Source organism: Petromyzon marinus, chromosome 3 (genome assembly GCF_048934315.1).
Source record: "Petromyzon marinus isolate PM22_M1 ecotype Great Lakes invasive population chromosome 3, UKy_Petmar_22M1.pri1.0, whole genome shotgun sequence".
Lineage (NCBI taxonomy): Eukaryota > Metazoa > Chordata > Hyperoartia > Petromyzontiformes > Petromyzontidae > Petromyzon > Petromyzon marinus.
In genome coordinates, this window is record NC_133669.1 from 15,521,027 (window position 1) to 15,542,261 (window position 21,235).

The 21,235-nt window shown below is 43.7% G+C and overlaps 1 protein-coding gene across 2 annotated transcripts in view; it reads left to right on the forward strand.

Annotated features, from left to right (window-relative positions):
* Window positions 1-21,235, forward strand: part of FLT4 (fms related receptor tyrosine kinase 4) — a 48,401-nt gene that overhangs the window by 3,536 nt on the left and 23,630 nt on the right. For both annotated transcript variants that reach the window (XM_032976009.2, XM_032976015.2), the window contains exons 2-12: window positions 4,540-4,636; window positions 5,014-5,243; window positions 7,072-7,190; window positions 8,472-8,637; window positions 9,719-9,855; window positions 10,562-10,733; window positions 11,396-11,513; window positions 14,965-15,128; window positions 16,051-16,195; window positions 18,763-18,889; window positions 20,536-20,644. In XM_032976009.2, the coding sequence (XP_032831900.2) occupies window positions 4,540-4,636; window positions 5,014-5,243; window positions 7,072-7,190; window positions 8,472-8,637; window positions 9,719-9,855; window positions 10,562-10,733; window positions 11,396-11,513; window positions 14,965-15,128; window positions 16,051-16,195; window positions 18,763-18,889; window positions 20,536-20,644 (1,584 nt within the window). The remainder of the gene's footprint in view (window positions 1-4,539; window positions 4,637-5,013; window positions 5,244-7,071; window positions 7,191-8,471; window positions 8,638-9,718; window positions 9,856-10,561; window positions 10,734-11,395; window positions 11,514-14,964; window positions 15,129-16,050; window positions 16,196-18,762; window positions 18,890-20,535; window positions 20,645-21,235) is intronic.

Below are 21,235 nucleotides of genomic sequence, written 5' to 3' on the forward strand. Positions count from 1 at the left end.
CCAAATCAAAGTGGTCTAATGTCCCCCAAGTCCCTCGAGATTGTTTGGGTGGTTCCAGTAGAATATAAAAAAAATTTAGACAGGAGCCTGCGTCTCCTAACCTTGCATTGATGTTCCCCGATGTTTTGAAGCCTCTTCTAAATCTGGGGTTATGGTGCAAGACCATACATCCTTCCGCATTCTAATTGGGCTTGTTATTGGTCTAGGGAGGATAAGCGCTTCTCTTGCCAGCCATTGTGTAACCTTCATCTGCTCATTAAGTGTTAATCGTGCAAGGACACAAACAGGCGTACCCAAAGAGTCGGGTGCTCGTTTATTCATCCTATAAAATGTTGTAAGCGACTGTCAACCACTGCCTCTGACTGGCACCGTTCTAGGCTTTTACAAAAACAGGGAAAAATGGCAGACATGTTCATAAACCGTGGTTGGCATAATTCATATAGGCCAGAGCAAAAATTGGTTCCACCTAAGATAGCAAAGCTTTAGTCGTACCGATTTATTTATATGGCCAATAAGAGTGGAATATATGATAACCAACTCATTTAAAATGGTTTCACGTAATTCACCGTTATTGGTCACATAAAGCGATTGGAACCACTAAAGTTATGTTACCCTCAGGTGGTACCGACAAGTGAAATATCTGATCTGGGCTCATACTTTTCCCCACAAGCCATCAAAGCCGTTTTGATCACTTGATCGATTCAGGGACGCTATTCTGTTCAAAGATAATTTTCTTTCTACATTGTGATAAGTGCTCATTTGTGGCTTCAGGGGTCATGTGAAACAATGAGTGTACATAGAAAAAAATAGACCCTTAAAGCGATTCGGTATGTGTGTCATGAGCGTAAGAATATATATTAATCTATTGATCAATGCATTGTTACACCCCTACTTGTAAATAATAAATGAATCACAGTTTAACCTCGGAGCCAAGAGAACCAAACTCTATCCATTGATAGATGAAGGCCTCCCTCAGCTGCCTACGTGAATTTACCGAAAGAACCAAAGAGTATGGATCCTTGCAGTCACGAAAACGTCAAATCTAGACCCTACACGTGGTCTTATTGAATCGCTCATCCTCTGCAGTGGATGTGCTCTTGGGTTCCTGCCTTTGGCTGCCATTCAGTCGTCGGTCTCAAACTTTGGCCGCCATTTCTTCTAGCAGCATGACGTGCCCAACCCCATTTACTTTTATCAACAGAGAATAAAATATTTCATAGGTTCCCTGATTCATGCGTTCCTCTTTATGTCGCTCAGTGTAATTACAAGCATGCTCGTCTCCACGCTTATCTGCGCACTTGGCTGCTGTTGTTCCATTTTCTTTGTCAATTTCTGTGTTTCTGATTCATGCACCTTGGCAGGCTCACAAAGGGGTTTAGAGCAGCACAGGAGTGGAAATCCTCGCAGTATATACAACAAAATCTCAGCGATTAAAAAAATACGGAGGTATGGCCTTAATTTGATGGGTTATGCTTGCTGAACTTATAGAGCTCTGACCAATGTAGTAGGGACCTCTCTCCCAATTATCGTATTTCATGATTTGAGTAGTATTTATCTCCATGTGTTTGAAACATAAAAAAGCTTACAGTGGTGTTTAAACAGAAGAAAATAATTTAGGATACACATTTCTTCAAACAACTGCTCGGTATGTATGTGCCATTGTCTGAAATGTTGTCTATAATAATTTATTTTATTTTCAGGCCACAGTGTTCATGACAAATGTGGTTTCTAGGCATGTATTGATTCACCCCCCCCTCTTCCCCTACCCACCCCCACTAACCTTAAACCTTCCCTCCAGAGATTCCATGAATTGTTAAGAGTTGTAGTCATAAAATTGGAAAATTTACATTTTTTAAAGGTCATCTCATTTCCATTGGCATTTTGTTCTCTTATTTGTACAAGTATTATTTACATACATCTTGAAACTAATACACGCCCGTAGGAATACATTTTAGTCAATGAATCATCACGTGACTGTAAAACTATGTTTTAAAACAAGACAAGAACAAAGGGATCACACATTAAATCCCTGGAACAAATACCTCCCCCCCCCCCATTGCTCTAGACAAATTGAACAATTAAACCCCTGCGGTGTGTGACAACTGTGGTCACCCGGCAGAACAGAACCGTGGAACAATTCGCAAATATGAAGGCGTCATCACAGCGATACACCACTCCAATACTCTTGACCCAATTGTCTGGCTCAGAACTACGTCAACATCAGCCACACGAAGAAGACAGATCAATAGATTTACAATGAGACCCATGGACTCACAACTACTCTTCGACTCAGCGACATCATTAAATGCATACTGAGACCCATAGACTCAGAGAGAGAGAGATAGATATGGAGGCATCATCACAGCCGTATACAACACGTAGACTCGTAGAGGAAACCACTGTAGTCTGCGCTCCCTCAACAAAGGAACAGAAAAACTACACCAACTCTCTCCTCAAGGCCCTCTTGTAGTTGCTAGCATACCTCGACATTGACATTTAGCTCCCGAACATTTCGCCGCCATACGCAATAATAGAAACCCCGCCACTCCTGACGCCATCATTTGGCTCAATCACTTCAATGTAAAATTCTTGTTCTATATCAACATCAGCCAAACGAAGACGCCTCTCGAATGCCAGGTCATTGAAAAGAGCTCGTGGATGTCCGTGGGCTCTTGGTCACCTTGGTTATGTAAAGGATAGTGAACGGCACAGCGGGGGTTTGTGGGTCGAGATAAGGGGGGTTAGAGACTCCTCTCTGACTCGCTTTACATTTCAAGTTCCGCGCACACAATGGCTGCGAGAAGAACGCAGGGGGGGGGGGGGGTCTGCATGGGAAGGAAGGGAGCCCCGATGAGGAGGATATCCTGTCTCGGGCCGCTCACACGCGTGCTCGCGTGAGCACGCGCACGTACAACAAAGACAAAGGTCCCCCGTATAGCCTTTAACAGACTCTTGGGGGGGGGGGCAAGTGCTGTTGTTGGCAAGCACCGATATGAACACTGATCCGGCACACGAGGGGGTGGGTAGGTGGTCAGCACCAATGACCGATCGCCTTTGGCGCCCCCCCTCCCCCCGTGCTGATATTTACACCACACCGAAAAAGTGGTACTCATTTAAGGCTGAGCCAACCTAGGGGAGACCCATGACAGGTTTAGATATTTGTAACCGATGTTGGCTGTGAGCGGAAATCGAACTCGGGTCGCCGGGGTTCCTAGCATCGTGCGCCAAGAGCCACTGCGCTACCGCTCTCCACTTGGGTTAGAGTACAAACGTCGTAAACACGTGTGCATGTTTACACGTCCACGTGTAAACATTCACACACACACACATGCACGTATGGTTGTGCACACGAGACAACTGGAAAACGTAGCAGAATATGTGCACAACTTGGCCAGCTATTGAAGGTAGGCCGAAATCAAAAATGGTTAAGTAAAGGGGTGGATTAGAAGCAAATTGTTGTCGATGATGATGAAGTAACATACCATTGTTCTTAAAGAAGAGAAAGTATCATTGCAGTGTACTACCTGCAATTATGACACGCGGTTCAGAAACACGGCAATTAATGAAAAATATGGAATACAAAGTGAAAAGTGCGCAAAGCAGCATGGACAGACACGTCCTTGGAATTACACTGGTTTCGAGAACATAATGCAGGTTAATGACATCTCCATGACATTTTACAAATATTGTGTTTAGGCAGAACACTTGGCCCAAAATGATGATGGCAGACGGTAAAAGAATAATAATAATAACTGGTTGACAAGGCATTGTATGCATCAAAAATTACGTCCACCAAGGAGATGGAGTGATAATTAGGTGCTGAAATAATAACTGGTTGACACGGCATTGTATGCATCAAAAAGAACGTCCACCAAGGAGATGGAGTGATAATTAGGTGCTGGGTGGTTATTACATCGCAGGATAATGAGAGCTGGTCTTGGGTTGGGGAAGGCTTTCATCCAGCAGTGGATTGACCATGGCTCATGATGATGAAGTTGTTATTATTTAGTTTGTTAATTACGGTAAATGTCTTACATGTAAATGTGATTCTCTTCTTGTGTATGCCGGCAATATGTTCAGGTGCTAAATGCCACTCAACGTCTGCCAGCTAGAGTGAGAAGGCTTTAGCAGTGCGTTCGTGTAGTTTTGCTGTTCCTCATCAATTTAAGGAGCGCTGGATACATTGGTTAACTATATAGTCCATAGTTTGGGTTGCATGGCCACAATCGCAATGTTGCTTAAATAAATATGATTACTTAAGGGTTTTTTTCAGTTGGCCGGACTTTTCCCGAAACTGGAAAGCCATCACTCCAATGAGTTGAGCTTCCAGAGGTTTGACTGTACTGCAAAAATGGCTGAAGTGGATATGTCATTCTAGGAGGAAATGTAAGGAATGTCCCAGTTAACGTGCAGCATTGGGCCACCAGCTTTGGTCCGACAGTTCTAACCACATGCCAACGTTGGCCCAACGTTACATGCTTATCGGGATATGCGCGTACCAAATTATAAATGTATTCCTTGTGTGTGTGTTTTTCACAGTCGGTGCCCATTCCCGTCAACAAAAGAGCCCAGTGATTGATTTACCCTCAGATGTGTACGTTACGGAGGTCGGCAAGAAGATTGAAATCATGTGCAGGTGTGAAAAGTGCGCACATGTGCTACACACACATGCATCTAAAGAAGCCAGTAGTCTTTTACCACTGACGTTTGAGTTAATTTTGGTTAATCACGTGAGAACTTAACAGACCAGGATGAGTCTCATTTGCAAGAGTGACCTGGGACATTAGTCTGCCAGTAGACGGGGCAATGATTTGCTCTAATCCCAATTGAGTTATTCTATTATTATTTAAAATGCCATGATATGATAGGGCAAACTACTTGTCTATTAAAAAACAAGGCCAACAATGTAAGCTCATCAATGCAGTCATAGAGAGACACATTTCCAGACAGAGCTCGAACTTGCTAACTAGAGAAGTGGGGGGGGGGGGGGGGGGGGGCGTGTTTCTCGTGCAGTGGCCGCGGTTTCCTCGCGTGGTCGGGCCCACTTGGCTCGGGTCAAAATGCAAGTTCAGATGTGGCCGCGTCGAGATCGCGGTCAGGGTCGTGCCCGCGTGGGTTCACACGCTGCATGGCGCTGCTCATCCCATCCGCAAGAGTCGAGGACACGGGCTCTTACACCTGCGTGCAGCATGGGAGAGAAACTCGTAAACACAGGGCGGCGAAAGTGCATGTGTACGTAGCAGGTACGTTACCGACATTCCTGTGGACAGTGCTCCTGATGATGGTGAATTGTAAACGGATTATGTTCATGTTGCTTGTGAGTGTGTCATTTGGGCTATATTATAAGACAAAAGGGTTTTGCTTTTACGCAGGTCAGCAGTGCCCAGAAAGTGATTAGAGTGGTCTTCTTTGGTTCTTTCGGTAAAGTCACGTAACTTTACCGAAAGAACCAAAGGAGATAAATCCTTGCAGTCACGAAAGCTTTAAATCGAAATGATTAGAGTGGATTGGTAAGTTCTGGGTCATCGTTCACCTTGACTGCTTTATTTTGAATTCTATCAGGCGCAGAGAGGTAGGAACGAAGTGGTCCACCTCAGATATCACAGCATGATTCCAAATTCGACCTAATTTGTGATTTGTAATGGCATAGTCATAATTGTACAGAGTTACAGAGACTCTAGCACGGAAAATAAAGCCAATCGTCTTCAATGTCTCCTTAGGTAGAGTATTAAACTAATCTATTCATTAATTTATAGTTTTACAGTTTAGTTTAAAATAACCAATTCACGACAGGTCAGGTGAGATTGTTTTGGGAAGCAGATTAATGGTTTTACTTGGCTGAGAATAATATTATTGAACACAATGGGAGGAAATTCTGTGGTATTCCGTGACATATATGGCTGGGATTTTTTTTTAGTTGAACGTGACCAGGTTTTTTAAAACTTTTATTTCATTTTTACAGGTAAGGCTCACTGAACTATACAGATCTTTTCAGAAGCGATCTTGCCACAGATGATAGCTCAACGAAGTGGCTCATCATGCGGAAATTTATAGCAGCCAAATACTCTAAACGCATGTTTCTAAATGTCGAGGGGAAAACCGAAAAAAAATTCACGTGACAACGGGGTGAACATGCAAACTCCAAAAATACAAACGTCAGGATCAGGATTGAACCCGCGACCTCCTGTATATCAGGCGATGTAGTTCCCATCTGGCTCCGCAAGCAGGAATGGTTTACAATGTAGAGGGGGGGGGGAGCTCCTGTTCTTGTACGTAGTGGCGGTCACGTTATTTATCAAGAAGCAAATTAATAGGCACGTAACGTTGGATTGATTCACAGATTAAATTAGATTCTTAACTTCATGATATAACGCATTAAATTGTGTGCATGAGAATCGATTCCACTTTATCCAGTTGAAATGTAAATTATTTTCTGTTACACTTAGCCTCTTTGAGTGAACACAACTTGCACAACTGAGATAAATTAAAGAGAGAAGCAATACAAATGAGATGGTAAAAACGAGACGAAATCATGAATTTTCTTACAGAATTGCAACCTTGAATTGTGATCATTAATCCCATAACTTTCCAGTTATGCCGATGGAATTGATATTGCAATGATGTTATTTGTGTTGTTAATGTTGAAATTAGCTACATTAGCGATAGTGGTAATATTTTTTATTGTGTTGATAGTGGTGTTGTGATAGTGTTGTTATTGATAATAATATTATTGGTTGATGTCTGTGATGATAATGACCTTGACGGTGGTTATGTTGGTGAATGGTGCTGATGTTGATGGTGTCGATGTGGATAACGTTGGTGGCTGGGGGAGGATTGATGTCGAGTGTCGTTAACGGTGGTGATCTTCCCGGTGACGGTGGTCCTGTTAACTGCGTTAATAGTGAGGGTTCATATTATTGGGTCTTTAGTGAGGGTGTTAACATTGGCATTGACGGGGCTGTTTGAGAGTTTGAATCTTGATCATGTTGATGGTGATGTTGAATGTTGTATTATGAATGGTTTTTCATGTTCATATTAAGGTTGTTGATGATTTTGTCGATGTTGATGTAGATCCAATTCGACAAGTGCTCCCTGATAATGACATCACAATCGTATATGCGCGCAAGGACCAATCGGCGCTCATCCCGTGCCGTGCAACTCAACCCGACTCAGAGCTTACGCTAATGGAGGTGACGTGACGCGTATTTACGCACGCATACATATACATGCGCTAGAACCAAAAAGCAGAGTAGTACACGTATGCTTGCATACATACGAGTTTCAAACAAAAGGCAATGTCTCCCTGCACCAATAAACATGGGATGCGCACACGTCTGTTTTGGCAATGAGTTCATGTGGGAAATTCCACATTCCTATGGCAGAGGATAGTATATGACACAATAGTCATATTTGTTCTTAAAATTCTTTCCATTATATTTCCAAACGTATTCCATATGTGCTGTCGACGTCACGTCTTGAGACAAAGAATCCGTTTGGAATGCTCACAGAGCAGTGCATCGCCCTTTTGGAGAATGGTTCCACAGAAGCAATGTCTGAGATATCTCTTTATGATCCCTTCAATAACCCTTTGTTGTGCACACAATAAGGAAGCCATTTCCCACATGCACTGTTATAGAGAAACGCTGCCTACATAGCAGTCAAACCTACTTTTAAAAAATCAGATTTTGTACATAGCCAAAATAAGTCAAACCCTAAATGGAATATAAAGGGTTTTTTTAATCATGGGTTTAGTGGTGGCTGTTTTGAGACCATCGACTCACTCCACTTGAGAGCTTTGTTTTTTAGTCACAGGTGGCTGAAATTTGGATTCGAACCCATGATCTGAATGCTGACTGGCTCAGTGTTCTTACCACTGAGTTACCCTGCCACCTCTGAATTGGTCCCATTGTGTATTTGAAGTTTGCTTGCCAATAACATCTGGCAACCCAGCAGTATTTATTTCAAAACTGTGACTGCTGATAAGATCCAGAAGGTTGAAACCTATCCAGCGTTTGGTGCTTAAACAAATGCTGTTTTATCATTTTGTACTTCCTACATGCCAATGTTGAGGGCTGATAGCCATGAGAAGGCTTAAGGAGAGAGACTTCGTGTAGTTGTGCTATTCCTTCATTGACGGGGCACAGGCTACAGTGGTTTACTATATTGTCCATAGTTTCAGTTGCATGACCACAATCGCACTGTGACTTGCATATGCAATGCTCACAGCCTGATGAACTAAAACATATACATGTTTACGTTAATTTATGAACAGCAGTCTTTACAAAAAAACTATTTTATTTACTATAATGTTCTAGATTTGAAGCTTTCGTGTCTGCAAGGATCCATACTTTTACGTGACTTTACCATAATGTTCCACAACAGTGCATCTTTTTATTTTTGTTACAAATAAGTCCAAGACACCCACTCATGCGTATAACTCCTCGCCTCACTCGGGTTTCAAAATCTCACAGCTCTTCCCAGACAGAGTACTCCCTGTCGACGGGACTAATGTGCGTCTGGACCGGGGTCGTGGGTTCGAGATCCGGAACCACTCAGGTCTCTCCCTCAACTTCAAGTGTGTGGCAACGCGTGCAGGGCAAACCCATCTGTCGGGGATGGTGCTCCTACAGCTCGTGGGTGCGTGCCAACATGCTGCCTCTGAGTGTGTGTGTGTGTCCGTACGAATTCTCTACAACACTTATCTCAAATAGTCTCAATAGTCATGTAACCACAATCATGATCGTGCTACCATTATGATTCAAGAACCCAAAATAACGCGAGGATGAGGCAATGCAGCAAATATAAACAACAACAATCTCTTCCCAAATTGGTCATTAGTTTTTTTTGTTAAAGGACGTGATCTGACTTTGTCTGACTCCCCTATTTATGTATATATATATGCATATGTTGGTCCTCTCTTAACGTTACCTTAGTGTGCATGTTGCATGTTTGTAAATTGATTTTATTAATTCTAAATTTAAAAAAATTAGGTTTTAGTTTATGAGACCTTGGGTGACTGGATACATTTTTACTGAGTTGCATGTTTTTCATAGTCTACAGAGGTCAGGTGCAATGGTACTGTAACTGAAATTCGTTGGTCTATTACAGAATATGATGAGCATGTGCTTGGTCCACGGTAGTGAAACAATTCCTAAACCCTGCGTGTTCGCCTAATAACTCCTACACGTGTAGCCGATGCAAATGTTGTTCAGCCGCATAGGTGTAGCATGGGCTGGAGGAGTTAATTTATTCGCATCGGAAGAACCTGGATCAGTAATGTCAGAGTTAGACCCTGTGTCGGAGACCCTTGAACGGTGCAAATGGGAATATTTCGGCAACTGGCCTCCAGCAACAAGAAGCAGGGAAGCTGCTAGCGGTGTAAGGTGCATTGATTAGTCAATTCTTAATCTCATCACATCAAATTTTCAGCTTATGTATTAAATCCTGTGTCTAGCGATCAACATTTTCCGATCCGTATGTTGTTCATGTCACCCCTTCAGCATCTAGTGGTGTTGTGCAATAATAGATTATTTCATCGAATCGCGAGCCATAGTCACTGGAGATCGCAAAATCAGTCTGCTATGTGACCTTACCCTGAGCGAGCCTTCACTGCTCCACTACCCCTTGAAGCAAAGCACACCTGACACAGATTTCTAGAGATGTTTTGCCACCACTCGTTAATAAATGACCGCCGTTGACGATGTTGTGTGCGGTGCAGGGGACATGTTGTCCATACGCGTGTCGGTGGAGGGTGGTGGTGAGCGGGCTGTCGGTGAGAATCTGACCATCACTTGTGAGGTCATAACGGAGCCCAACGTGAGAGTGGCATTCAGCTGGGACTACCCTCGCCGCCCGGTAGGAATATATGCACACACGACCGGAAAAACAAATTATTGCGAATTTTCACAAACGATCACGAATTTTCACAATTAAAAAAAAAACATTTAAAGAACACATTTCTCGCAAATTATTTAATTGCGTAAAACCACAGCATGATCATGCCCATACTGGCGAACTATACCCATTTGTGAAACATAGCACTTTCGTGATGGTTTCGTGGTATTGGAATGGCACAAATATCACGATTATTAGATGTCGAGTGAGGGCAAATCAGAAGAGGCCTTACCCCCGACTAACATGGTCTAAACCTCTAAGACATTTTAAAGACTTTCATTTTCCCGGATAATTATTCTATACTATTCTTGCATATGATGGGAATATGTTCAGGAGCGTCGAGGGCTGCTAACTGGGAAAAAGGCTTCAGGAGAGAGAGAGAGAGTTTGTGTAGTTTTAGTATTCCGCATTCGTTGAAGGAGCGCCGACTACAGTGGTTTAGTTTAACACGTAGGCTTTCGCGACCAATATTATTCATAATATTATTCATAATACAGTGGTTTACTATGTAGTCCACAGTTTGGATTGCATGGCCACAGTCGAACTGTGGCTTAAGCGTGTGTCACCACGACTACCACTACACTGGCTGAGGAGCTCATTTGAGGGGCGTGAATGGGTGGCGCGATCGGAGAGTGCGATTGAGGAGTGTGTTGGTCGCGCGGGGCAGGTGAACCGCGAGGTGGTCACACAGCAGATGATGGAGACGGTGTACCAGGATTTCCGCTTCGTGGCGACACTCACCCTGCAGAACGTGCAGATGGAGGATGCAGGGGAGTACGTGTGCAGTGCGGACAGTGGCGACAATTACTTTGAGAAGAGCAAGAATGTGGTTGTGTATGGTACGTGTGTGCGTGAAGGTGACAGCACTTGTCCCAACAGTCTGCTAAAGGCTATATGGGGGATCTTTGTCTTTGTTAGTGTTGGGAGCGGTAGTGCAGTGGTTAGTGCACTGCGCTATGAACCCGGCGACCGAGTTTGATTCCTGCTCACGGCCACTAATACCAGTGACGATTATCTGAACCGGTTCTGGGCCTCCTCTAGATTGACTCTTGCCACAACATCGCTTACTTCGAGTTTCCCAGCGCGAGTTACAGAGCCTTTGGCATGGGAAAAAAAACCGAGCTACTCCAATGCCTTTTTATCCAGATTAGTAACACAGCCATTTCATAACAGATCGGATGAGAATGTTGTGCCAAGCAGATTAATGTGTTTTTTTACGATGCCTTAGAATATTATTGTGAAAGACGATTGGAGGCATTAAAGTTGTGGGGTGGCTGTGATGACAGGTGCATGTTGGTCTCATTTTGGCCATTGCTATCCATCCACTCAACTAGACAAGGCCTGAATCATGACCTCTCATCAGCACACCTGTGTGTCATTTTCCCTACAGTGCCTATATTTGTCTGTAACCCCCCCCCCCCCCACCGTGATTGTCTGCATCGCTCTAAAAAGGATGTTTTAGCTTTTTTTTAGCGTGCGCTCTCGCTGTCCGTAATTGCAGAAGCGCCGTTCTTGAACGTGTCATACAAGGGAAGTCCACACTTGGAAACTCGGCTGGGCAGGAACAGTCCCCGCATGTCCATTCACGTCCGAGCCTACCCTCCTGTGCGCATCATCTGGTGCGGAACTGCGCGAACGCATTGATGCACGCACGCACACACACGTACGCACGCGCAAACCATTTGAGATAGCTTCGAACCATTTGAATTGGTATTTGGTTATCCCGAACCGGACCATGAACATAATTTGATTCAACACCTCAGTCACTGCATCGCGTGCTTTCAGATGTCCTTCTGCAGCCATTTGGAACGCTCTTCCTTCCGATATTAGGAAGCCACTGGAGCGATGCACTTTTAAATATAGATTGAAAACTAATTTCTTTAGAAATGCTCTTTGCGTTTAGTTTGTTGTCCTTCCCCCACACCTCCAATTAGCACGGTTGGCTATATATAGTGCGAAAAAAGTTAAACATACATCCATACCTCGTATGGTAGTACAGGAAGTGTGGGATTTGTGCCTGTGGATCTTTTAGTGTTATCCCCGTCTAAGCATGGCGTTTTTTTACTTCCTCACCGCATGCAAAAATCTCCTTAAAACAAACTGGCCGAACATCCCAGGGTAGGACCCTCCGGAGAAATAGTCTTGGGACTTAGAATAAGTCTCCATTACAGACTGCCAGAACACTCACCCAGCTAAATAAACATTGCTATAGTTACCATTAAGACTGCCAGTACACTCACCAAACTTAATAACCAGGCTACAGTCTACATTATAGACTGCTAGTACACTCACCCAGCTTAATAACCATTGCTATAGTCTACATTATAGACTGCCAGTACACTCACCAGCTTAATAACCAGGCTACAGTCTACATTATAGACTGTCAGTACACTCACTTAGCTTAATAACCAGGCTACAGTCTACATTATAGACTGCCAGTACACTCACCCAGCTTAATAACCATTGCTATAGTCTCCATTATAGACTTCCAGTACACTCAACCAGCTTAATAACCAGGCTACAGTCTACATTATAGACTGTTAGTACACTCACTCAGGTTAATAACCTACAGTCTACATTATAGACTGCCAGTACACTCACCCAGCTTAATAACCAGGCTACAATCTACATTATAGACTGTTAGTACACTCACTCAGGTTAATAACCAGGCTACAGTCTACATTATAGACTGTTAGTACACTCACTCAGGTTAATAACCAGGCTACAGTCTACATTATAGACTGCCAGTACACTCACCAGCTTAATAACCAGGCTACAGTCTACATTATAGACTGTCAGTACACTCACTTAGCTTAATAACCAGGCTACAGTCTACATTATAGACTGCCAGTACACTCACCCAGCTTAATAACCATTGCTATAGTCTCCATTATAGACTGCCAGCACACTCACCAGCTTAATAACCATTGCTACAGTCTACATTATAGACTGTCAGTACACTCACTCAGGTTAACAACCAGGCTACAGTCTACATTATAGACTGCCAGTACACTCACCAGCTTAATAACCAGGCTACAGTCTACATTATAGACTGTTAGTACACTCACTCAGGTTAATAACCAGGCTACAGTCTACATTATAGACTGCCAGTACACTCACTCAGGTTAATAACCAGGCTACAGTCTACATTATAGACTTCCAGTACACTCAACCAGCTTAACAACCAGGCTACAGTCTACATTATAGACTGTTAGTACACTCACCCAGTTTAATAACCATTGCTATAGTCTCCATTATAGACTGCCAGTACACTCACTCAGCTTAATAACCAGGCCACAGTCTACATTATAGACTGTCAGTACACTCACTCAGGTTAATAACCAGGCTATAGTCTACATTATAGACTGTCAGTACACTCACCCAGCTTAATAACCAGGCTACAGTCTACATTATAGACTGCCAGTACACTCACCCAACTTAATAACCATTGCTATAGTCTCCATTATAGACTGCCAGTACACTCACCCAGCTTAATAACCATTGCTATAGTCTCCATTATAGACTTCCAGTACACTCACTCAGGTTAATAACCAGGCTACAGTCTACATTATAGACTGCCAGTACACTCACCCAGCTTAATAACCAGGCTACAGTCTACATTATAGACTGCCAGTACACTCACCCAGCTTAATAACCAGGCTACAGTCTACATTATAGACTGCCAGTACACTCACCAAACTTAATAACCAGGCTACAGTCTACATTATAGATTGTCAGTACACTCACCAAACTTAATAACCAGGCTACAGTCTACATTATAGACTTCCAGTACACTCATCCAGCTTAATAACCATTGCTACAGTCTACATTATAGACTGTCAGTACACTCACCAGCTTAATAACCAGGTTACAGTCTCCATTATAGACTGCCAGTACACTCACCAAACTTAATAACCAGGTTACAGTCCACATTGTAGATTGCCAGTACACTCACCAAACTTAATAACCAGGTTACAGTCCACATTGTAGATTGCCAGTACACTCACCAAACTTAATAACCAGGTTACAGTCCACATTGTAGATTGCCAGTACACTCACCAAACTTAATAACCAGGTTACAGTCCACATTGTAGATTACCAGTACACTCACTCCGATTAAGAACCAGGCTACAGTCTACGTCTGTGGTTTCTTTGTTTGTATTATTTTTATTAAAAAAAATTGTATTCACTTTCTTTTTATTATTATTGTTCTATCTACGTGACTTTACCGAAAGAACCAAAGAATAGGTGACAAAGCCTTTGCCATTGCAGCACCAAAGTTTTGGAAAAACCTTGTTTCCTCCCTGAACATCGTAAAGCTTCTGAAGCAGAAGATTAGTGCTGGATATAATCACATTTGCAAATGTGATTTGTTACTTTGAAAGACTGTGTGTTGTCTTGGTGTGGCCTGAGACTGGTGTTGTTGTTGTTGTTATGTTGCATTGCCCAAGCTTGCATTTAGTGTTGAAAAATCGGCAGGGATGTATTCTCTCATGCAATTTGCACTTATATGCTTTATATTTATTTATTTTAAGTGACTTGCTTACCTTTTCTCTTCTTTGCACTCCTATCGTTTTTCGGATTGTGTCCCTCATCGGATCCCTCCAGAATAAAGATTCTGATTATTCATTGTAATTGGCTAAGGCAATCATTTTGCACCACCTTGGATCTTCTCAGTCTCACACTGTCAGACTACCAGACGAAATTGGTACGAGCACTGCACCTCCAAGACAAGGCCGTGGTGCAGGAGCAATATTATCTCGTGCTGCTGATGTGCAGCATTATGGATCATGGTAGGAATAAAATTATTAAACAGACATATATCTGTCTGTGCACTTGGAAAGATCATGATAAGGCTATATATATCTGTCTGTGCACTTGGAAAGATCATTATAAGGCTATATATATCTGTCTGTGCACTTGGAAAGATCATGATAAGGCTATATATATCTGTCTGTGCACTTGGAAAGATCATGATAAGGCTATTTCTTGAATCCAAAAGCTCGCCAACAGCCTGCGTAGCAAGTACGGTAATTGGGACGGCGTGGCGCGGCTGTCACGCTCCCGCAGGCATCGGGAAGGCTGGGCCCTCTGGCGAACAATCCTGGGTCGTGGCAATCTCTCGCTCACGATTGCCGAGGTCACGGAGGCCGATACTGGCAAGTACACGGTGACGGTGGAGATGGCAAGAGGTGCCCTGAGAGAGACGCTCCCCTTCAGCCTCATCGTCAATGGTGAGAGAGCGTGCGAGTGTCCGCGCCTGCGTGCTTGACATCGTAAAACCTCTTTCATCGTCATCATCAGCAGCGATACTTTATTTAAACAAAGTAAATACCTGTTGAGATTAAAATGTCTCATTTCTGGGCCGTAAAGTAACACAGCACACATCTAGATCCCAGTTGTGTTTCGATGCTATATGAAAACATCCTACATGGAAACAATCCCAAATCACAGAAAACCCGTGTGCATTAAACATGAAGTAACTGAAAACAATGCTACAATAAAAAAAAAACCTACTGGAAAAAGAGGTCTAATGAAAACCTATATAAATTTCGATTTAAAGCTTTCGTGACTGCAAGGATTCATCTTCTTTGGTTCTTTCGGTAAAGTCACGTAGAATGAGAATAATAAAATAAAATAAGACAATACAATTCTCACGACGTTTCGGCCACAACACAAGTATCCTTCATGACTTTACCGAAAGAACCAAAGAAGAAAAAACCTATATACTTCAGGTTTTCAAGCGGTGCAGATGTTAGTGCACTGCAATGAGAAATGCAAGTGATCGTGCTTGGCACTGGTCAAACCGCCACTTTGTGTGCGTCGTGCCGACCACTTTAAGTGCTCTCGAACGGCACTTGCCCTAACAACATTATTGTTGCTGCTGCTGCACGGGAGGAATATTTGTCTTGTGTGTGGGGGAGTGGTGGCGCAGTGGCTAACGCACTGCACTATGGACCCGGCAACCCGAGTTTGATTCCCGCTCACGACTTAAATGGATACCTTGCGCGGTTTGTAAACCTCAGCACTGGGGAGGTGATCAGATGTGGCGCTGGCTCCCGACCCCGTCGTGTGCCGTCTCAGTCTTCATAGGTGCTCGCTCACAGCACTTGTCCCTAACATCAGTCTGATGAAGTATATTCTTTGTCTTCGCAGTGCCCCCCAGTATACAGGAGGCCCTGTCCCCGAAAGCGCACCACGTGCACGCGATGGGTCACATGCAGTCGCTCAGGTGCACTGTGTATGCGACCCCGGCTCCGGACATCACATGGTCGTGGCAGCCCTGCCAACCATCGGAGCAGTGCGTATATACACACACACACGGAGAAGTGTGTATATATACACACACACACGGAGAAGTGTGTATATATACACACACACACCCCATAGCAGTGCGTATTCACACACGTCCACGCACACATCAACAACTGCCGTTCGGTGATGCCACCACCGTGCCTGTGCCAGGCTAGGTGCACCTTGAGGTCGCGTGATGTGAGTCAGGCTGGCTGCTGGCAGGAAGTCACGGGACGTGCCCAGGTGTTGTGGGTTGACTGACTGAAATGGCTGGCAAATGGGCCACCTGTGCTTCCCACATGCACGCCCACACGCTCGGAAACAAAGACAAAGTAGTCACAAGGCTCTCGTGCATATTGAGGGCGTGCAGTGGGTGAGAGACTAAGGTGGCCAGACATCGTACTGCAGACACACCACCACCACCTTATATGCCATGCCAGCCTTGATAGATCCCCTGCAGTTACCCACATATACACTCACACATCAGCATAGTCACCCGTGCTTATGAACACTGTTTACATCGTCGTCATCCTCAACACGAGTGCCTTTCATTACACACAACGTCAAAGTGCGCATCGGCAGTCATGAGAAACGCACCCACTCACCCCAACTGCTGAAGTTTACACGGTAATTTTAAGGCAGAATCGATCTAGGTGAGGCCCAGTACAGGTCAACGTCAACAGTACATACTGTTGACGTTGACCATGCACGGTGCACTAATCAATTTGCCGCCACTCCCTTGCTCACAAACATACGCATGCTCAATTCCCTTGTCTTGTTTGTACACGCGAGTGCGTGCGTGCGTGCTTGCGTTTGTTATACGCATTTGCCGCATCAAACGGAAGCTGAATGTCATGGTAATGAGCCGGAGGGCGCGTAGCCCTTCCACTCGCATCCCCTCCGTGTCTCGTTAACCGGACACGTCTCCTTCCCTCGCTCACCTCCGTGCACTCCACTCCTACACGACGCGATTTTCTCCGTCGCGGACGTAATCTCCAGAAGGGGTCGGTGCCCATAGCGTGGCGCCTGCAGTCAAACATTCAGTCAATCAATGTCCTTTATTTAACTGGATGAGGACCCCGTGCAAATTGCAATTTCGTACAAAACCGGTGGAGAAATGAGACGTATTTTTTGTGTTTATAAATAAGCAGGTTATGACTTTTCTCGCAAAAAAATTCCATAGACATAGATTTCGACCGGCGATCATGTAAATCACAGATTGAGTACAGTATCTGTCTATGCAGTCACATTGTGGGCCGCGGACGGATGTGAGAAGAAACTGGCCTGGAGTGAGACATGTTGGGGTTTCTCACAATGTCCCTCGCAATTTGTATTTCTGTGTTTGCCGATGGAGGTTCTATGATGGTAAAAACGTGACAGACGGGAGTTGATAGTAGTTTCCCTGCATGTTTACATCACTTTTCTAAACTCCATCCGACTTGCCCTCAGTCACTTGGCACGCAATTTTGCGGTGATAATGCATTAAACAAGAGGCAGAATTTATTCAGGTGGGCAGTGCCCATGCTTGATTAATGGGAGAGCTTCCTGTTGATATATAAACAGCGGTGGTCGCAGTATTGTCAAATAGTTATGCAACAATTGATCGATTATAATTAATTTGAACGAGTATGATACAGGATCAAATCATATGTGTAAGAATAAATTACATATTGCTTATGAAAACTATATGCAGATTGTATGCTAAATTTAACATTTATACAAACTTCTCAAATCAAATTGTGACCCCGTATAGTGACAAGCCATCGATTCTCTGTGGAGGTAAATCGGAATTTGCCTCCAGAGTAATTTGGGATGAGCACTGGATTAGGGCAAAGGTGGTTAGGATTATGATTATGGTCGTAATGTCGACAGCAGATTGGCTCTAGGTGTTTGAGGTCGGCATTATAAACCAAATCAAGGTTGCAATGGAGTCCATGTCTCACTGGGTATTAGTCCTTGGGCTATGTCCCAGATTTGGACTTTGTGATTGTGAGTTACAATGAAAGTAGTGATGTACTTTACAGTATTTACCCAGAAAAAGACTCACTGAGCGTATTTATTCCACGAATGAGTGATTTGTATGTGGAAAGCAACCAGAGTACCTGGAGAAAACCCGTGCAAAAGAGTGTATACCACTTAAAGCTTAACACAGATTCAAAAATATATTACTGTACAGTCAGGTACTGCAATCTCTTAGCCACCTTGCAGCCCAAACCTACACACATCTGGTATTCCCAGTCAGTCTCCCATACTAACCAAGCTCAATCTGCTTAGATTCCAGGATCTGGAATGATGGGGCACATTCAGAGTAATTATGTCGCAGTTTTGTTTTAATGTTGGAATGGTGCCTTACGATATTTTTGCCTCTCTGAGATGTTAACATGTCCGTGTCTCCATAGGGGATGTAAGAGTGACTCTGTTTCCTCGAATGTTAATGCCTCTGTTACAGTTCAAGTGCCTCCATTATGGATTGAATGGCGTATGTGTATTTTGTCTCTGGTATATATTGGACATGTGGTATATATGAAGATTTCTTTCCCTTTGGGTTGTCTCAGGATGTCTCTCTTGTTGCAGGCAGCACGTGTGCCACACCAGTCCAAAGGCGTGGCAGAATGTGGTAGTGTCCAAGGAGGTGTCCCCGTCCCATAATCCCATCGCCAGCATCACGACAAGCAGCATCATCCTGCAGGGAAAGAACAAGGCATGATGGGAAACCGTTTTGAGAGAGGGAGGGGAAGGGAGGGGGGAGTGAGAGAGAAGTGAAAGTCAGGGCAGGGAGGGATATAGAGAGGGGCAAAAAGAGTAAATAAATAAGAGAGGAAAAAAGAGGAGGGGTAGTGAGGACAGAAAATCTGATCAGAGAAAAATAGAAGTAAGACAGGAGGAGTATCGAGAGGAAGTATTGACAGACATTTTAAATCGAGCACAGCCACCAACCTGTCCGGTTAACAGAGCAATTGTGCGATGCTCATTTCATTGATATGAATTTCATATTCCCATTTGATCCATGCTTTCTATAGTACAATAACGGTACTTACATACAATAGCTAATTTAAGGAAGACATTTATCAAGTGGGAGATACAGAAAATGCTAATTAGTTTCTTAAGGAAACAACAGCGAAGAACATATATGGAGACAAAGAGGGAGAGAGAATTATACAAATAAAACAATGATTAGCAAAATACAAATATATTATTAACTATTTGTACACGCTAATGGCGTGAATAATAACTGTCGAAAACAAGACAGAAAATATAGAAAACAGTCCAAGCGAGATGGTAAAAATTGGACGAAAATAAGGAATTATTTGAACTCGAGAGTCTGAATCGTTACAATTCATTGAATCGCTTGGTGGTAGAATTGTTATTGGCCTACTTGAGACAGAGCACGTGATTTTTTTTGTCCAAGCAAATCTGTGTGAGAAAGAAAAAAATTGCCTTTAATGTCGTTCACACACTGCACTTGCACCAACAGTATCTTAGGTTACTCTTCGGTCATTGCCAGTGTGCATGCGTGTGTGAGCGGTAGTGCAACGGTTAGCGCGCTGCACTATGAACCCCTGTAATCCGCTTTCGATTCCTGCTCATGGCCAACACCAGTGATGATTATCTGAACTGATTTTGGGCCTCCCCTAGGTCGACTCAGCCTCAAATGAGTACCTGGTGCGGTGTGTAGTAAATATCGCCACTGAGGAGACAAAGGCGGCAAGGCATGGTGTTGGACACCCACCCCCTTGTGTGCCGTGCCAGCCTTCATAAGTGCTCGTTAACAGCACTTGCCCCAACAGTGTGTTAAGGCTAAATGGGAGATCTTTATCTTTGTGTGTCTCAAACAACACGCAAAAAGGCGTGAAATGTGAGTTTTGTATGTGAACGTGTGTAATTGTGGGTCTATACTGTATGTGTATGAGTTAAAGCTGTGGACATGTTATGGAAAAATTTGCCAGGCATCTTCACCAGCATTGCCAATGTTTTTTTTAGTGTGTTTTTGGGAACAATGATTCGTCTACAAAGCATACAGACTTGGGGAGTAGTGTTTATCCTGTCTGTCATCTCATTGCAAGTTGCCATCCCATTGACCTGCACCTCTGATTAGCTCGGTTGGCCATGTAGGGTGCGAAATAAATTCCAACATACATGCATAATACCCACTCAGGGGAGGAGCGATCATATTTATCCAAATTTGGGATACTAAATTTTTTTACCAATAAAAAATTGTGCAGCAACTATTAGCAGTAATGATTATTGGAAATGATTGCCCCCAAAATTGTCCTCGTGTCTTTATGACACAATGGCATTTTCCTATTCATATGATCAGCCTGGTCTGCGGGTTCGCTTTGGGTACAGACGGTGAGTACGCTTCTCATCTCCCGAGCCTTGGTGTCTGGGCGGTACCGCTGTGAGGCTCGTAACAAGGTCGGCAGAGTTGCCCACGTTAAGGACTTCTTCGTTACAGGTGAGCGTTTGTGTCTCTCTCACCTCTCTCTCTTCCTCCCGTTTTCCTCCTGTCTCCATCGCTCCGTCAACTTCCCACCGCGCACAATTATACTTTTCCGTTAGGGTATCTGTAAAGTGGGTATGTTAAAACATTTAGAACTGAAGCCATTTTTTTCATTACAAAAAAGTCAACAATTGATATATAATGTAAAGCAAGAGATGACATTTGAGAATCGCTCGGCCTGAGCGCTGGGCCAACATCGCCGAGATCCTGGGTTTAGATGCGGGCAGTGACATCAGTTGAAGCCATGCGATCGAGCGGTGATCACATGTTCTTACAGAACAACCTCAGGCAACAGAACATTGCATCATGTTAGGGAATGTTGTCACGAGCTGATGCTGCACAACTTCTTGAGAGTCATTTCAGTGGGCCTCTCATACCCAGTACTTGAAGGGTCTCTTTCATGCTCCGCAAAGATTTTCTGCTGCAAGGGGATCATCCAACATAGGCCTCAGATCTGTGCAAGGCTGTACCAAGCAAAAACTAAACTTCATGATGTTTTTCGGCTGTCATCGACTAAGACTTCCAAGCTCCCCACAAGCAGAAACC